Source organism: Rana temporaria, chromosome 9 (genome assembly GCF_905171775.1).
Source record: "Rana temporaria chromosome 9, aRanTem1.1, whole genome shotgun sequence".
In the NCBI taxonomy this organism is placed as follows: Eukaryota; Metazoa; Chordata; class Amphibia; order Anura; family Ranidae; genus Rana; species Rana temporaria.
The window spans coordinates 137,110,224-137,127,191 of NC_053497.1; the positions used below are offsets into that span (position 1 = coordinate 137,110,224).

At 46.9% G+C, this 16,968-nt stretch overlaps 1 protein-coding gene across 16 annotated transcripts in view; it reads right to left on the bottom strand.

Moving 5' to 3' along the window:
• FNBP1 (formin binding protein 1) overlaps positions 1 to 16,968 on the bottom strand; it is a 301,149-nt gene that overhangs the window by 188,258 nt on the left and 95,923 nt on the right. For all 16 annotated transcript variants that reach the window (XM_040324630.1, XM_040324626.1, XM_040324622.1 and 13 more), the window contains exons 3-4: positions 14,379 to 14,435; positions 1,477 to 1,624 (exon numbers count right to left, since the gene is read on the bottom strand). In XM_040324630.1, the coding sequence (XP_040180564.1) occupies positions 1,477 to 1,624; positions 14,379 to 14,435 (205 nt within the window). The remainder of the gene's footprint in view (positions 1 to 1,476; positions 1,625 to 14,378; positions 14,436 to 16,968) is intronic.

Here is a 16,968-nt window from a genome sequence, read left to right on the forward strand (position 1 = left end):
CCGTAGTTTGAGGATCCCTGTGTTAAGTGTTTATGCTATCCAGCAAATACTGCAACTGTGGGAAAGTCAGAAAACTCTTGGGTTGGACAAATATGAAACAATCCTTCCTTTAATTCAGTTGTGTATCCATAACATGCATTTTAAATAATGACAGTATAAGTGCCGAAAATGGGTCTTTAGATTATCTTCCCATATTCCCCTGCACTTTAGGAAACGACTTTGCAAAGAAAGGGTCTGTACTGTGACCCGACCAGAGTTCTTTTCCTGCAGAAAACAAAGGATCCAGACGCTTCACTCCAAAAGCATCCCAAATCTAAAATCACCCAAAAAAGACACTAAAGGCAGAGAGGAAAGTCAACGCATTTTGTGGTGTCTCTGCACCTGAATATGTAATGGGGTGTGGAGGGCAGTGGCTGTAACCCACCCTTGCCCATATCTCACCATTGTGCAGGAGAAGAGTTTACAGAGATGACTTTGTTGGCATGCTGCTGCTCTCACTGTCCAGTAGGTAGGTCTGGGGTGGGCAGGTGACCAAACAGTGCTGTTTAATGATAATCTGGAAAAGTCACAGACCCACCGTGGGATGATTCTAAAAGGGGCTTCCTATGTACATTGTTGGCACATATACAGTATGCTTTTTATCTGTTGGCTGCTGGAATTAGGAATAGCCAGCATGTATTTTCATATTTGAAAACTGCTTTTCCCAAAGTGCTGCCACTACCACAGCTATACCCAAATGAGAAACAGAAGCTTCTAGGAAGGTAGAATGGCTTCCCTCTATGTACAGTCTATTTCAAGGCTTAACTTTTAGGCCAGGTTCACACCTACGCGAATTGAGTGCGGCGTAAACCGCATCCAATACGCAGAACATTTCTAAATACATTGTTTTCAATGAGGCTGGTTCACATATGTGCGATGCAATCGCACTGCGCATTGCAGTAAAACCGTGTGCGTCTTTTAGGCATTTTGGTGCGGCTCAGGGGCGAATTCAAGCCCATTATCTTCTATGGGTACGCAGCTGATTCGCAGATGTGTTCAGTTCTCTTCAGGAATTTCTCTCATTCAGCTCAATACACTTCTCCCCCACTCTCCTCTCACCCGGAACTTCTCCCAGGTCTCCAAATTCGCATCTAAAACATTGCCAATCTGCTGAACACTTCTCTTATCTCTCTGCAGAGATAAGAGAGCTGAAATTCACACCGCACTAGTGTGATTCCGGCCTGAATCTGAATTCAAGTGTTCCTCTGCCAGGCTCACTTCTGGCCCCTCAAACACAACAACTGTCCAGAACCAGCTGAGATGCTCAACATACCCCCTGGCTGAATGGGCAAAGTACAGGTTCATTAAAAACGGCTTGTAAGGGTCCAACAGGATTTAGTTGCTTAATCAAGGTAAGGGACAACATGCAGAGCAACAGTAATCAACAACGCTCTTAAGTAAGCATGACAGACAAAACATAAAAACAAAAACAATTACCGATTTCCTCTCCTGTTTCAGCTCCTGGACGAATCGGATAAGCTCTGTCATAATCTGTGACGACATGTTTTCAGAGATGACTTCATGCTGCCCGGCATAGTCACTCATTTCATTCAGTGTGTTCTGGAAGGCTTTGCATGATGTGTATCTGCAACATGAACACAAAATACAAAACAATGTCATCAAAAATAAGTTTCTATAGAACAGCCCTTCTACATTTTTTATGGGGGAACCCTTAAAATAGCTGTCAGGTGCCAGGGAAACCCTCCTAAGAAAGGAAACCTTACATTGGTGGTAAATGAAGAAATGCCCTATGTGGTCATTCTAAGACCTCCTTACATTGGTGATCAGTGGATGAGCTGCCCCCTTACATTGGTGGTTAATAAAGAAATGCCCTTTTACATCTGTGTTCATTGTAAGGCTACCTGACATTGGTGATCAGTGGGTTTCCTCTTTCATCATTAGCACAGCAGAAGGACCCACTTACATTGATTGTCATTCACAGATTTGCCACTTTAAACTTGTGGTCAACGGGAGAAGGGCTTCATTGTCTTACATTGGTGATCAATAGGTCAGGTGTCCTCTTACACTGGTGGTCAGTGGATAAATTCTCTCTTACATTAGTAGCCCAAGAGAAGGACCCGCTTGCACTGGGACAATGGCCACTTTAAACTGGTGGTCAGTGGGAGAAGGGCTCCACTGGTTTACATTGGTGATCAGTGGGTTACATAGGTAGTCCAAAAGAAGGACCCGCTTGCATTGGTTGTCATTGGAACAATGGCCACTTTAAACTGGTGGTCAGTGGCAGATGAGCTCCAAGGGTTTACATTGATGATCAATAGGTGTGGTGCGCTCTTACAATGGCGGTCAGTAACCCAGAAAAATGACACTCATGCATGGGTTGTCATTGGCAGAATAGCCACTTTAAACTTGTAGTCACTGGGAGAAGAGCGCCATTGGTTTACATGATCAGCGTGTGTGATGCCTCTCTTACACTGGTGGTCAGTGGAGAAGTTCCCTCTTACATTAGTCCAGGGGTTGACAAATTTGCTTGGAATCTAGGGGCCAGATAAAAAAGTTAGGAGCCAGAAAACGCGCTCGTCCCGACGAGTTTGCGTGCAGAAGCGAACACATACGCAAGCAGCGCCCGCATATGTAAACGGTGTTCAAACCACACATGTGAGGTATCGCCGCGATTGGTAGAGCAAGAGAAATAATTCTAGCCCTAGACCTCCTCTGTAACTCAAAACATGCAACCTGTAGAATTTTTTAAACAGCGCCTATGGAGATTTTAAAGGGTAAAAGTTTGTCGCCAATCCACGAGCGGACGTAATTTTGAAGCGTGACATGTTGGGTATCAATTTACTCGGCGTAACATTATCTTTCATAATATAAAAAAAAATGGGGATAACTTTACTGTTGTCTTATTTTTTAATTAAAAAAAGTGTAATTTTTTCCCAAAAAAGTGCGCTTGTAAGACCGCTGCGCAAATACGGCGTGACAGAAAGTATTGCAACGATCGCCATTTTATTCTCTAGGGTGTCAGGATAAAAAATATATATAATGTTTGGGGGTTCTAATTAGAGGGAAGAAGATGGCATTGAAAATAGTGAAAAATTACATTAGAATTGCTGTTTAACTTGTAATGCTTAACTTGTAATACCAACGGCCATCACCAGATGGCGCCAGCTTACACATCTGGTGGTAACTTGTAATTTTTTTTTTTTTTTATTCTTTTTTTTTTTTTTTAAGTGTATTTTGTGCGTGTACTCGAGAGAGGAGCCGGACTGCAGGAGTTGGGAGTAGGCAGGCCTCCCCCAGAGGCAATCTGCCACCTTTCTCCATGCCCCGGGTGGCCCCGGGTGGCAATGGTGGGTGTGTGAGGGGGTCCTCCCACACAGCCCGCCCTACCTGCCCAACGGGGCAGAGGGACTCCCTATAAGGGAGTGAGAGGATCTAGCCCGCTCAACCAGCCCCGTTAGTCCTTCGCCTCTCTTTTTTTTAGAGACCGCGTGGTCAAAGTGCGTGCATGTTAACCCAATTTCGAGTGCGTGTAAGTGTGGTGGTTTTTGTGGGGGGGGGGGGTGGGCGTACTAAGCGCAGGCTTACCTCGCATAGCACACCCACCGGGAGTTCGGGCTGAGACCACCAAACTCAATTCACATGTAGCTGAGACCGGGATCCGAACCCCTAGCTGCAGAGGTGAATGGCTTGTCAGCGCAGTGCCAATCGCGTTGAGCCACCGCAGCTCCTCTGTGGTAACTTGTAATACCAACGGCTCACCACCAGATGGCGCCAGCTCCCTTCCAAGCCAAGTCGCCAGGACCCTATTTCTAGTCGCCATGGCGACCTAGCGACCGGGATTTGTCGAGCCCTGCATTAGTCGCCCAAGAAAAGGACCCTATTACTTTGGTTGTCATTGGGAAAATGGCCACTTTAAACCGGTGGTCAGTGGGAGAAGGTCTCCACTGGTTTACATTGGTGATCAGTGGGTGCAGTCCCTCTCTTACATTGGTGGTCAGTGGAGAAGTTCCCTCTTACATAAGTAGCCCAAGAGAAGGACCCTTTTACATTGGCTGTCATTGGAAGGATGGCCACTTTAAACTGGTGGTCCGTGGGAGAAGGGCTTCATTACACTAGTAGTGATTGGAAAGAATGCTCCCCTTGCAGATAAGTAACTACTGACACCAGTATTAATTTTACCTATCTGAGAGGAAGACATTGCTCACAGCTCAAGGAACCTCTACAAGGGTGTCAAACTCAATTTCATCATGGGCCGCATCAGTATTATGATTGCCCTCAAAAGGGCCGGTTGTATCTGTAAGATTAGATGTCCAGCTCATTCCCTCCCCATATATTAGATGTCAAGAGCCACCCCACCATCAGAAGTTGAGTCCCCCACTCTCCCTTACATCACAGGGTACCCCCCTTTCCTTATGCTGCTGCTGGGAAGAAGCTGGATGCATTGCTTGAAAGCAGAAAGTAAGGGTCTGGAGGAGGACTAGAGGACGGCTGGAGCTGCGAGGGCCACATGAAATGGCCTGGAGGGCCGGATTCAGCCCACGGGCCTTGTGTTTGACACCTGTGCTCTATAGCAACCTCTGAAGGAACCCCAGGGTTCGACGCAACCCTTTTAAGCAAATCTGCTCTAGTAGGTTCCGGAGGCAGAACTGCTTAGATTTTTAAATATATTCCTTCAACAAAGTTGTCTCATTTTCTGGAACAGAGAGGGTTGTTAATATGAGAATGAGTCAGAGGATCGAGACATCTAGAATATTGTTTATCTGTGCCCACCCTGTTATAAGGTTACTGGGAGTCATTCAAAGCTATGCAGTGCTGGTCCCCACCCATACATCTTCACAACTGACACATAAAGGAGTTAAATATCTTATTGGTTAATGGGAGCAGTATTTGTTTCATTCCTCATTCAGAACTGCCTAAGCATGACACCCGGGTCCCAGTTATTAATACTTTGACATGTGCCTTACTGTTTTAGCACATACAGAAAGATTATTATTATTATCTTACAGAAACTGATATTGCTGTTGTAAAATTGGATGTTCCCAGTTTACATGCAAGCAGTACTCTTCTTTAAAGCCCAGTGCACAATGCATATCCTGTCCACCAATTATCCTTTGTAATGATTTGAGCTAGCAGTAATAATGGTGGCCACGTGACTGCAGAAGTTCTCTCCATATTCAGCACAGGGTCAGGCTGGGGGAGGACCAAAGCTGTTGCCCTGCATCTCCCAGCTAAGATACACCATCACTTTATCCTAGGAATTAATGCAAAGTCAACAGGGAATGTTGGGACTTTGAAGACTGAAGGGGATCATCCTTGACGTTGCGGTTTAGAAAAAAGTGGACGGCTGCAGATGGCAGTTGTCAGAATACAATAGCCGGGACTGCAGATTCCTCCTAAAAGGTGCCATAATAAACCAAACATTTTTGCTCACTGAAAATACATTTTACCTAAAAATTAAGCTCTGTTCATTTGTACAGGGCTCATGGGCTGTGAATCCAGGTAAAGAGACTAGAGCTTCACAATTAATCGTTAAAAAATTATGATCTCGATTCAACCCCCCAACGTCACCGCGTTCTGACACGATTGGTTTTTTAACCAATGGTGTGTAGGCGCGACAGACCATCAGTCAGCTTCATCGGTCCGTTCTCATCGGATGGACCGATCGTGTGTACGCGGCATAAGAGTCTGCAAAAGACTTGAGACTGGGGTGGAGGTTCACCTTCCAGCAGAACAATGACCCGAAACATACAGTCAGAGCTACAATGGAATGGTTTAGATTAAAGCATATTCATGTGTTAGAATTGCCCAGTAAAAGTCCAGACCCAAATCCAATTGAGAATCTGTGGCAAGACTTGAAAATTGCTGTTAACAGATGTTCTCTATCCAATCTGACAGCGTTTAAACTATTCTGCAAAGAATGGGCAAAAATGTCACTCTATAGATGTGCAAAGCTGGTAAGGACATCCCCAAAAAGACTTGCAGCTGTAATTGCAGAGAAAGATGGTTCTACAAAGTGTTAACAATGTCCCCTAATCTCCATGCGGGGAACCGGACTCAGCTCTATGAGCTTTTATTTTTTATTTTTCATTGTTTAAGCACATGATTAGAACCTGAGGCTCTAATTGGCTTAAACAATGTTGGGCTCAGGGCGCAGGGCACTGCGCCTCGAACCTACCCACTTGTGACATTAGCGAATCAATATTCGCTATTGTCTTCCAGCTTCTCCTTCTGGCCAATCAGGACGGGAGGCGGATCTTAAGACTGGATTAGACGGGAAGAGAAGCCGGGGAGGCCACGAACTGGATAGGGTAAGTACAAACCTGGTGGGGGTGTTTGTTTGCTGCCCCCCCCCCCCCACACCCAAAAAATTGAGCAGCCACTGTAACCCACAATTAGCCTAGGTTCACACTGATGCGGGTTAGAAAACGTGTGAGTTCCACTGAACTCGCACAATTTCGACCAGACAATGCAGTCCGACTTCAGGGGCAATTTGACAGACATCTGTGCGGAATCATGCACAGATCTCTATTCGAAGTCACCAAAAGTAAAACAGGAACTACTTTTAGGAATCGGTGCGGTGCTGCAAAGTCGACGTTGCATCGATTCGGATGGTGCCATTGCCAGCAATAGCCGCTGATTTGGCATGTGATTTTACACAATTCGCTTGCCAAATCGGCCCAATGTGAACGTGTGCTAATATTAGAAGTCCACAAACATAATTTACCATAGCTCAATTATTCTAACAACATAAGGGGGATATATAGGGGAGTAACATTTGAAATATCATTTTTAAGTGCATAGGTGAGGGGGGTTCTCCTCTTGCACATTGTATACCCGTTGTTGTAATACAAGGCTTTCTCCCTGGTGTGGAGTGTCGTGGTCGCCCCCTCCCTTGAGGGGGGAGGGGAGCGAGCAGGAGAGTCAGGACGCTCTCTACGTTGCAGATAGAGAAAGGAGTTGTGTGTTAGTGGGCGTCCTGACACTCCTGCTTGCCCCCGCCCCCTTGAAGGGAGGGGGCGAGCACGACACTCCACAGCAGGGAGAAAGACTTGCGTTACTGTGTGGAGTTACAGACAGTAGAACAGGAAGTGAGGATTTCTCAGAAGAAATAAGGAAATTTTAAAGCAAAATGGAAGGATGAGGTAAGTGGATGAGGTAAGTGAAGGAGGACTGTACTAAGGTAAAGGAAGCTATTTAGGAAAAAAACAATGTACCTTTACAACCCCTTTAAGCATTGTCTACACCAGGGGTCCTCAAACTACGGCCCGCGGGCCGTATCCGGCCCGCCAGTGTGATTTACCCGGCCCGTGGACTGAAACTAGTGACAGGGCAGTGGCGACGAAACTGACAGTTTCTGAGAAGGGACACAGGCAGAGCCGCAGCAGCGGGGGAATTCCACCCCTCCCTCTCCTTGAGCAGAGTATTCACCTGGCAATGCCTGCTCCTATTGGCTACATTCAGAGCCAATAGCTGGGAAACTAGAGCATTATGGGAATAGTAGTCCTGGATACCAGCAGGCCCCATGATGATTCCCTGAGAGGAGTTCAGCCCCCAACATGCCGAGTGGGAAGGGGAATAGGAAGAGAGGAGAAGAAATGACATGAGGCTATCGAGTGGAGGGAGCCAGTGATTCTTTTATTACCCTCCAAGGTAAGAACTTACCTCCCATCTATCTGGCTGCTCCCACTCTGTTCTACCTTCCACCTGAGTGCATCCACCCTGTCCTCCACTCCACCTGGCTGCTCCCACTCTGTCCTCCCCTTCACCTGAGTGCATCCACCCTGTCCTCCACTCCACCTGGCTGCTCCCACTCTGTCCTCCCCTTCACCTGAGTGCATCCACCCTGTCCTCCACTCCACCTGGCTGCTCCCACTCTGTTCTACCTTCCACCTGGCTGCTCCCACTCTATTCTACCCTTCCACCTGACTGCATCCACCCTGTCCTTTCTTTCACCTGACTGCATCCACCCTGTCCTTTCTTTCACCTGACTGCATCCACCCTGTCCTTTCTTTCACCTGACTGCATCCACCCTGTCCTCCACTCCACCTGGCTGTTCCCATTCTGTTCTACCCTCCACCTGGCTGCTCCAACTCTATTCTACCTTCCACCTGGCTGCTCCAACTCTATTCTACCTTCCACCTGGCTGCTCCCACTCTGTTCAACCCTCCACCTGGCTGCTCCAACTCTATTCTACCCTCCACCTGGCTGCTCCAACTCTATTCTACCTTCCACCTGGCTGCTCCCACTCTGTTCAACCCTCCACCTGGCTGCTCCAACTCTATTCTACCCTCCACCTGGCTGCTCCAACTCTATTCTACCCTCCACCTGGCTGCTCCAACTCTATTCTACCTTCCACCTGGCTGCTCCCACTCTGTTCAACCCTCCACCTGGCTGCTCCAACTCTATTCTATCCTCCACCTGGCTGCTCCAACTCTATTCTACCCTCCACCTGGCTGCTCCCACTCTGTCCTCCACTTCACCTGGCTGCTCCAACTCTATTCTATCCTCCACCTGGCTGCTCCAACTCTATTCTACCTTCCACCTAGCTGCATCCACCCTGTCCTTCCTTCCACCTGGCTGCTCCAGCTCTATTCTACCCTCCACCTGGCTGCTCCCACCCTGTCCTCCCCTCAACCTGGCTGCATCCACCCTATCCTTCCTTCCACCTGGCTGCTCCCACTCTGTTCTACCCTCCACCTGGCTGCTCCAACTCTATTCTACCCTCCACCTGGCTGCTCCAACTCTGTTCTACCCTCCACCTGGCTGCTCCAACTCTATTCTACCCTCCACCTGGCTGCTCCCACTCTGTTCTACCCTCCACCTGGCTGCTCCAACTCTATTCTACCCTCCACCTGGCTGCTCCAACTCTATTCTACCCTCCACCTGGCTGCTCCCACTCTGTCCTCCACTTCACCTGGCTGCTCCAACTCTATTCTATCCTCCACCTGGCTGCTCCAACTCTATTCTACCTTCCACCTGGCTGCTCCCACTCTATTCTACCCTCCACCTGGCTGCTTCAACTCTATTCTACCCTCCACCTAGCTGCATCCACCCTGTCCTTCCTTCCACCTGGCTGCTCCAGCTCTATTCTACCCTCCACCTGGCTGCTCCCACCCTGTCCTCCCCTCAACCTGGCTGCATCCACCCTATCCTTCCTTCCACCTGGCTGCTCCCACTCTGTTCTACCCTCCACCTGGCTGCTCCAACTCTATTCTACCCTCCACCTGGCTGCTCCAACTCTGTTCTACCCTCCACCTGGCTGCTCCAACTCTATTCTACCCTCCACCTGGCTGCTCCCACTCTGTTCTACCCTCCACCTGGCTGCTCCAACTCTATTCTACCCTCCACCTGGCTGCTCCAACTCTATTCTACCCTCCACCTGGCTGCTCCAACTCTATTTTACCCTCCACCTGGCTGCATCCACCCTGTCCTCCCCTCAACCTGGCTGCATCCACCCTATCCTCCCTTCCACCTGGCTGCTCCCACTCTGTTCTACCCTCCACCTGGCTGCTCCAACTCTATTCTACCCTCCACCTGGCTGCTCCAACTCTATTCTACCCTCCACCTGGCTGCTCCAACTCTATTCTACCCTCCACCTGGCTGCTCCCACCCTGTCCTCCCCTCCACCTGGCTGCATCCACCCTGTCCTCCACTCCACCTGGCTGTTCCCATTCTGTTCTACCCTCCACCTGACTGCATCCACCCTGTCCTCCACTCCACCTGGCTGTTCCCATTCTGTTCTACCCTCCACCTGACTGCATCCACCCTGTCCTCCACTCCACCTGGCTGTTCCCATTCTGTTCTACCCTCCACCTGGCTGCTCCAACTCTATTCTACCCTCCACCTGGCTGCTCCCACCCTGTCCTCCCCTCCACCTGGCTGCTCCCACCCTGTCCTCCCCTCCACCTGGCTGCTCCCACCCTGTCCTCCCCTCCACCTGGCTGCATCCACCCTGTCCTCCCCTCCACCTGGCTGCATCCACCCTGTCCTCCACTCCACCTGGCTGCATCCACCCTGTCCTCCCCTTCATCTGGCTGCTCCCACTCTGTCCTACCCTCCACCTGACTGCTCCTTCTCTATCCTATCCTCTCCCCTCCCTTTGTGTTAGGGGTCTGTGTGATGGGGGGGGCCTGTTATTGGGGGCTCGGAGAGAAGTTTGTGTTGGGGGGCTTTGTGATGGGGGACCTAATACTGGGGAATCTTTGATGGGGGGGATCTGTAATGGAGAGGAATCGTTGATGGGGGGGTTCCCTGATAAGGGGGTCTGTGATAGGGAGGGGGTTCTGTGATGAGGGGAATCTGTGAAATACTAATAAGTTTATGTTGATTAAAATTGTTCTTTATTTTAAATATTGTATTGTTTTTTCCTGTTTTTTTTGTACTTCAAATAAGATGTGTGCATAGGTTCATATTTTTTTTAAACTATAGTCCGGCCCCCCAACAGTCTGAGGGACCATGAACTGGCCCCCTGTTTAAAAAGTTTGAGGACCCCTGGTCTACACCTAACTTCTGTAATGGGGACTATGCCTCTTTCTTCATTGTCAGTGTGTAATATATCACTTGGATTATTTCCATATTATTGACTTTGTACCAGGCCTTTGTTTCAATAAAGGAACATTGTTTGTTAAACAACACAAAAATGTATAAAGAGTAGTCCAAAAAAACATTCCCCGGGTGATCTATGTACAGTGCAAGGATTTAAACAAACTTTGTTGAAAATTCCTACCTTTTGGTATTCTGAAAAAATAGCTGTTTGTTTCTCTGTGTCCAGGTGCTAAGTGCATATGAATTGGAGTGACTATAGTACAGGTGAAACTCGAAAAATTTGAATATCATGCAAAAGTTCATTTATTTCACTAATGCAACTTAAAAAGGTGAAACTAATACATGAGAGAGACTCATTACATGCAAAGCAAGATAGTTCTAGCCGTGATTTGTCAGAATTGTGATGATTATGTCTTACAGCTCATGAAAACCCCAAATCCACAATCTCAGAAAATTAGAATATTACCTGCAATCAATAAAACAAGGATTGCACATAGAACAATATCGGACCTCTGAAAAGTATACGCATGCATATGTACTCAGTACTTGGTTTGGCCCCCTTTTGCAGCAATTACTGCCTCAATGCAGCGTGGCATGGAAGCTATCAGCCTGTGGTACTGCTGAAGTGTTATGGAAGACCAGGATGCTTCAATAGTGGCCTTCAGCTCTTCTGCATTGTTCGGTCTCATGTCTCTCGTCTTTCTCTTGGCAATGCCCCACAGATTCTCTATGAGGTTCAGGTCAGGCAAGTTTGCTGGCCAATCAAGCACAGTAATCCCATGGTCATTAAACCAGTTTTTGGTGCTTTTGGCAGTGTGGGCAGGGGCCAAGTCCTGCTGGAAAATGAAGTCGGCATCCCCATAGAGCTCGTCTGCATGAAGGAAGCATGAAATGCTCCAAAATCTCCAGGTAGACGGCTGCGTTGACCTTGGACTTAATGAAGCACAGTGGACCAACTTACCAGCAGATGACATGGCTCCCCAAGTTAACAGACTGTAGAAACTTCACACCTAGTCTTCAAGCATCGTGCAGTGTGTGCCTCTCCATTCTTCCTCCATACTCTGGGTCCTTGGTTTCCACATGAGATGCAAAATTTGCTCTCATCAGAAAAGAGGACTTTGGACCACTGAGCAACAGACCTGGTTTTTCTTTAGCCCAGGTAAGACACTTCTGATGTTGGTTGTTCAGGAGTGACTTGACAAGAGGAATACAACATTTGAAGCCCATGTCCAGGATCCGTCTGTGTGGTGGCTTTTGATGCACTGACTCCAGCCTCAGTCCACTCCTTGTGAAAGTTCCCAACACTTTTGAATGGCCTTTTCCTGACAATCCTCTCCAGGCTGCGGTCATCCCTGCTGCTTGTGCACCTTTTTCTTCCACACTTTTCCCTTCCACATAACTTTCTATTAATGTGCTTTGATACAGCACTTTGGGAACACCCAACTTCTTTTGCAATTACCTTTTAAGGCTGTTCCTCCTTATGGAAAGTGTCAATGATGGTTTTCTGCACAACTGTCTGTCAGCAGTCTTTCCTATGATTGTGATTCCTACTGAACCAGACTGAGAGACCATTTAAAGGCTTAGGAAGCCTTTTGCAGGTGTTATGGCTTAATAAGCTGATTAGAATGGGACACTTTGATCCTAGAATATTGCACCTTTTCACAATATTCAAATTTTCTGAGATTGTGGATTTTGGGTTTGCATGAGCTGTAAGCTATAATCATCACAATTATGACAAATCACAGCTTGAACTATCTTGCTTTGCATGTAATGAGTCCATCTCATATATTAGTTTCACCTTTTAAGCTGCATTAGTGAAATAAATGAACTTTTGCGCGATATTCGAATCTTTCGAGTTTCACCTGTATATAATCAGTTACTGCACCTGCAGGGTTCCAATATATTAAGTGGCAGGGTCTGCGTTCCTTTGGATGTGATTTCCCTTTGGGAGTTTTGCCCCAAAAACATTTTTTTTGTTGCAGGGGATGCCCTAAATCTGACTTGCATCTTAGAGTTGACTTGGGAAAATGAGTAAACCAATCACACAAGCAGGAAATTACATTTCAGGGGTGCGGAATTCTGTACACCAAATGGCCCGGATTCAGAAACATCTGCCTATCTTTAAGCGGGCGTAGCGTATCTCATATACGATACGCCGCCGTAACTTTGAGAGGCAAGTCCTGTATTCAGAAAGAACTTGCGCCTAAAGTTACGGCGGCGTAGCGTGTATTGGCCGGTGTAAGCCTGCGTAATTCAAAATAGGCTGGTAGGGGGCGTGTTGTATGCTAATTAGCCGTGACCCCACGTAATTGACATTCTTAAAGCGGGAGTTCACCCATAAAAAAAATTTTACCCTTAGATTGATGCTCATTTTGTCTAGGGGAATCGGGTAGTTGTTTTAAAATCGAAGCTGTACTTAACGTTTTAGAGAGCGATCTTCTCCGCCGCTTCCGGGTATGGGTCTTCAGGACTGGGCATCCTATTTTGATTGACAGTCTTCCGACAGGCTTCCGACGGTCGCATCCATCGCGTCACGAGTAGCCGAAAGAAGCCAAACGTCGGTGCGGCTCTATACTGCGCACCGACGTTCGGCTACTTTCGGAAAATCGTGACACGATGGATGCGACCGTCGGAAGCCTGTCGGAAGACTGTCAATCAAAATAGGAACGCCCAGTCCCGCAGCCCGTACCCGGAAGCGGCGGAGAAGATGCATCTCTAAAACGGTAAGTACAGCTTTGATTTAAAAAAATCTAGCCGATTCCCCTAGACAAAATGAGCAGGAATCCAAGGTTAAAAAATGGTAGTTCCGGGTGAACCTCCACTTTAACTAACAAAATATCCCAGTGCGCATGCTCCAAATTACGCCGCAAATAGTCAATGCTTTAGACGTGAACGTAAATTACGCACAGCCCTATTCGCGTATGACTTACGCAAACGACGTAAACGACGCAAAATTCGATGCTGGCCCGACGTCCATACTTAACATTGGCTACGCCTCAGAGCAGGGGTAACTTTACGCCGGAAAAAGCCTTACGTAAACTACGTAAAAAAATGCGCCGGGCGGACGTACGTTTCTGAATCGGCGTATCTAGCTCATTACCATATTCAAAGCGTAAATCTACAGAAGCGCCACCTAGCGGCCAGCGTAAATATGCAACTAAGATACGACACCGTAAGAGACTTACGCCACTCCTATCTAGGCAACTGTGAGGCGTATCTGATTCTATGAATCAGGCGCCGAGTTGCGACGGCCCGCATTCGGAGTTACGACGGCCTATCTGGATATACGCCGTCGTAACTTCTTTCTGAATCCGGGCCAATGTCTACAGGACATCTCCAGGTTGCCGTATTGCATTGTATTTTACAGAAAATTACAGAGCTGCAGATTGTAAAGGAAAGGTAATGTTTAATAACAATCAATTCAAATATGACTTGTGTAGCAATTATATATGCTATGTATTTTTTATTTGCTTTTTTCCCCACGAACGTGGAGTTACCCTTTGATAAATGCGTACTTAGCATGAAGTGCAAATAAAAACGCTGTGCTAGAACATACAGCAACCAATCAGAACCCAGCTGATCGGCGTACTCCAAGATGCTGAAAGATGTCTTCTGATTGGCTGTTTTGGGATACTCTACAATGCTGCACTGTGCAATACATAAATCATCTAGATCAAATATTGCATACAATTGAATAAAGAGGAAGTTTTAGTAAACAACCAGAAAAGTCAGACATCAGCATCCTTTAAATTTTTGTGTGCTTTGCCAACTGCACCCTGCACATGTGTCACCCCATATCCGCTCCCCACCCCTCCAAAAAACGTGACACTCACTTTGACTCTTCCTCTTCTTTGGAGTTCTTCTTTGTCTGGTACTTTTTTGAAAGATTCCTACAACAAAAAAACACAAAGGTGGCTATTGTTAATTATCATGAACTTTCATCTGTAAAAACAAAATTCAGTAATGATTTCAACATCTTAAGGGTTTTCCACTTCTGCAAATACCAAAAAAAATGAATTTATCACATCACAGCAAGCAACAGTCTAGCCACTTCAGCTCCAGAAGCTTAACCTTCATTCATCACCAAGCCATTTACTGTGTTACTTTAACTGACAATTGCGCGGTTATGCGACACTGTACCCAAATAAAATCTTTGACCTTTTTTCCCACAAATAGAGCTTTCTTTTTATGGTATTTGATAACCTCTGCGTTTTTTTTTTTGTGCTATAAACAAAAATAAGCGACTTATAGTGGTACTGCGATATTGTAGCAGACAAATCGGACACATAACTGACACTTTTGAGGGGACCAGTGACACTAATACAGTGATCACTGCTAAAAATATGCACTGTGGCTGTACTAATGACAATGGCAGGGCAGGGGTTAACATCAGGAGCCATCAAAGGGTTAAATGTGTGCCTAGGGTGTGCTTACTCACTGTGGGGAAGATTATTTTACTAGGGAAGGCAAAGATGCTTTGCAAAAACACAGAATCAAAGCCTTCCTCACTGACAGAATGACAGCGTGCCTTGATTACATAGGCAGACTGCCATTCTGTTTGTGTCCTGAACGATCGGCTGGTCCCGTTTGACATTGAGTCTGCTGAACCAGCTGATTGGCTCCTGCTGTGTTCAATCACAGTGGGAGCGCACCCCAGACCCGGAATTATCAGGTCACAAACTAGGTACTGTACATGATCTGACACAGAGCGGGTGCCCTGCCACAGTAAATGTATGTGGGGCGGTCACTAAGTGACTAGAGAAGCCAGCCGTGTATCAGTTTATTATTTTTGATTGGATGGCAAAAGCTAAATACTTGGTTACCACCACAGGTTACTACATCAGCGTTCACAGTCTTTACATATTTATTTTAGGGTTTCATCGATACCAATACTAGTATCGGTATCAATGCCGATACCAAGCATTTTCTCTGATGCCTAATTCGATACCTGGGCAGTCAGGGGTAAATGGTGTGGCGGTGGGGGCCACTACAAGCACTGATCCCCCTGTATAGATATCGCCTCTTCCTCCTGCAGCTGTCAACTGCTTTATCGAAATCTATACATGGAGATCGGTGCTTGTAACGGCCCCCCACGGCTGCACCGATCACCCCTGACTGTCCTCCTCCAGTCCCCCTCCATGCTGCGCCGGTCCCCCTCTGTGCTCCTCCTCCGGTCCCCCTCTGTGTCCTCCTCTGTGCTGCTGTGGCCCCCCTCTGTGCTCCTTCCCCGGGCCCCCTTGGTGTCCTCCTCCGTGCTCCTCCGGTCACCCTCTGTCCTCCTCCAGTCCCCCTTGTCCTAAAAAATGTCAGGATGGAGAGCGGAGGAATCTGTCAGTTACCGGCTCCTTCCTTTTCTGAATGCACAGAGTCAGTGATCACTGACTATCCATTTATAACTGAGCATTGTAAAGTGTGTTTACGATGCTTCAGTTTGTAAATGGAGAGGAGCCTCTGTCTCCATTTATCTTCAGTGCAGCTGAGGCTGCTGAGAAAGGGGCTGGGGAATCTGTGTCCTCAATCCCTTTTTCTGTCTCAAAGGGGAGATGTCAGTGGTCTGTTTAGGCCCCTTATATTTCACCAAAGCACCCCCCACAACAGGGTTAATTCAAAATAAAAATACAAATACACTCTCCCCCCCTCCAAAAAAGAATGCATTGTAAAAAAAAAAAAACAACAACAATTAAAAAGAAAATTACAAAAAAAATAATATTTTTTTTTTATAAAATACAAATAAAAAACGATTGACACAGTCCACGTGTCATCAGTGCTGCATATTGGTGCCACTGTCACATGTCATTAAAAAAAGTATCGGTATCGTCGAGTACTTGAAAAAAGTGTCGGTACAACCCCTAATTTATTTATTTCAGGTATTTATATAGCACTGACTATTTATGCAGCACTTTTACATATGTGGTGTACATTCACATCAGCCTCTGCCCTCGGTGAAACCCTGAACGCTGAAAGTGAGCACCCACTTATTGAATGGGGGCAGTAAATGGATGGAACTTGGTGCCAGGGTTCGAGACAGATGTCACTGCATGGCACATCTGGTGGCAGGGGCATAAAGAAAATCCAATCTAAGGTCCCTAATGCCTAGTAACAGACAATGAGAAAATCAGACTAAGAATACCACTTTTAGAGCGATACTGAATCTGAACGTTAGTACACAGCGTTCAGGGTTTCACCAAAAGTGGTACCACAATTCTGGACCTGTAGAGTGCTCTGCAGCTAACACAATACACAAAGGTCTGGAAAGTGCCACATTGCCAAGCCCAGTGCCCGAAAATCACATTCCAGCCTAGCCCCACGATCCTTAGTCCAGCAAAGTTGGGGTAAGGCTTCCAGAGCTGTTACTGATTAATACGCCAATCCAGATAGGTGCCATGCAGAGAGACTAGCTAAAGCAGCATAATTGAAATATTC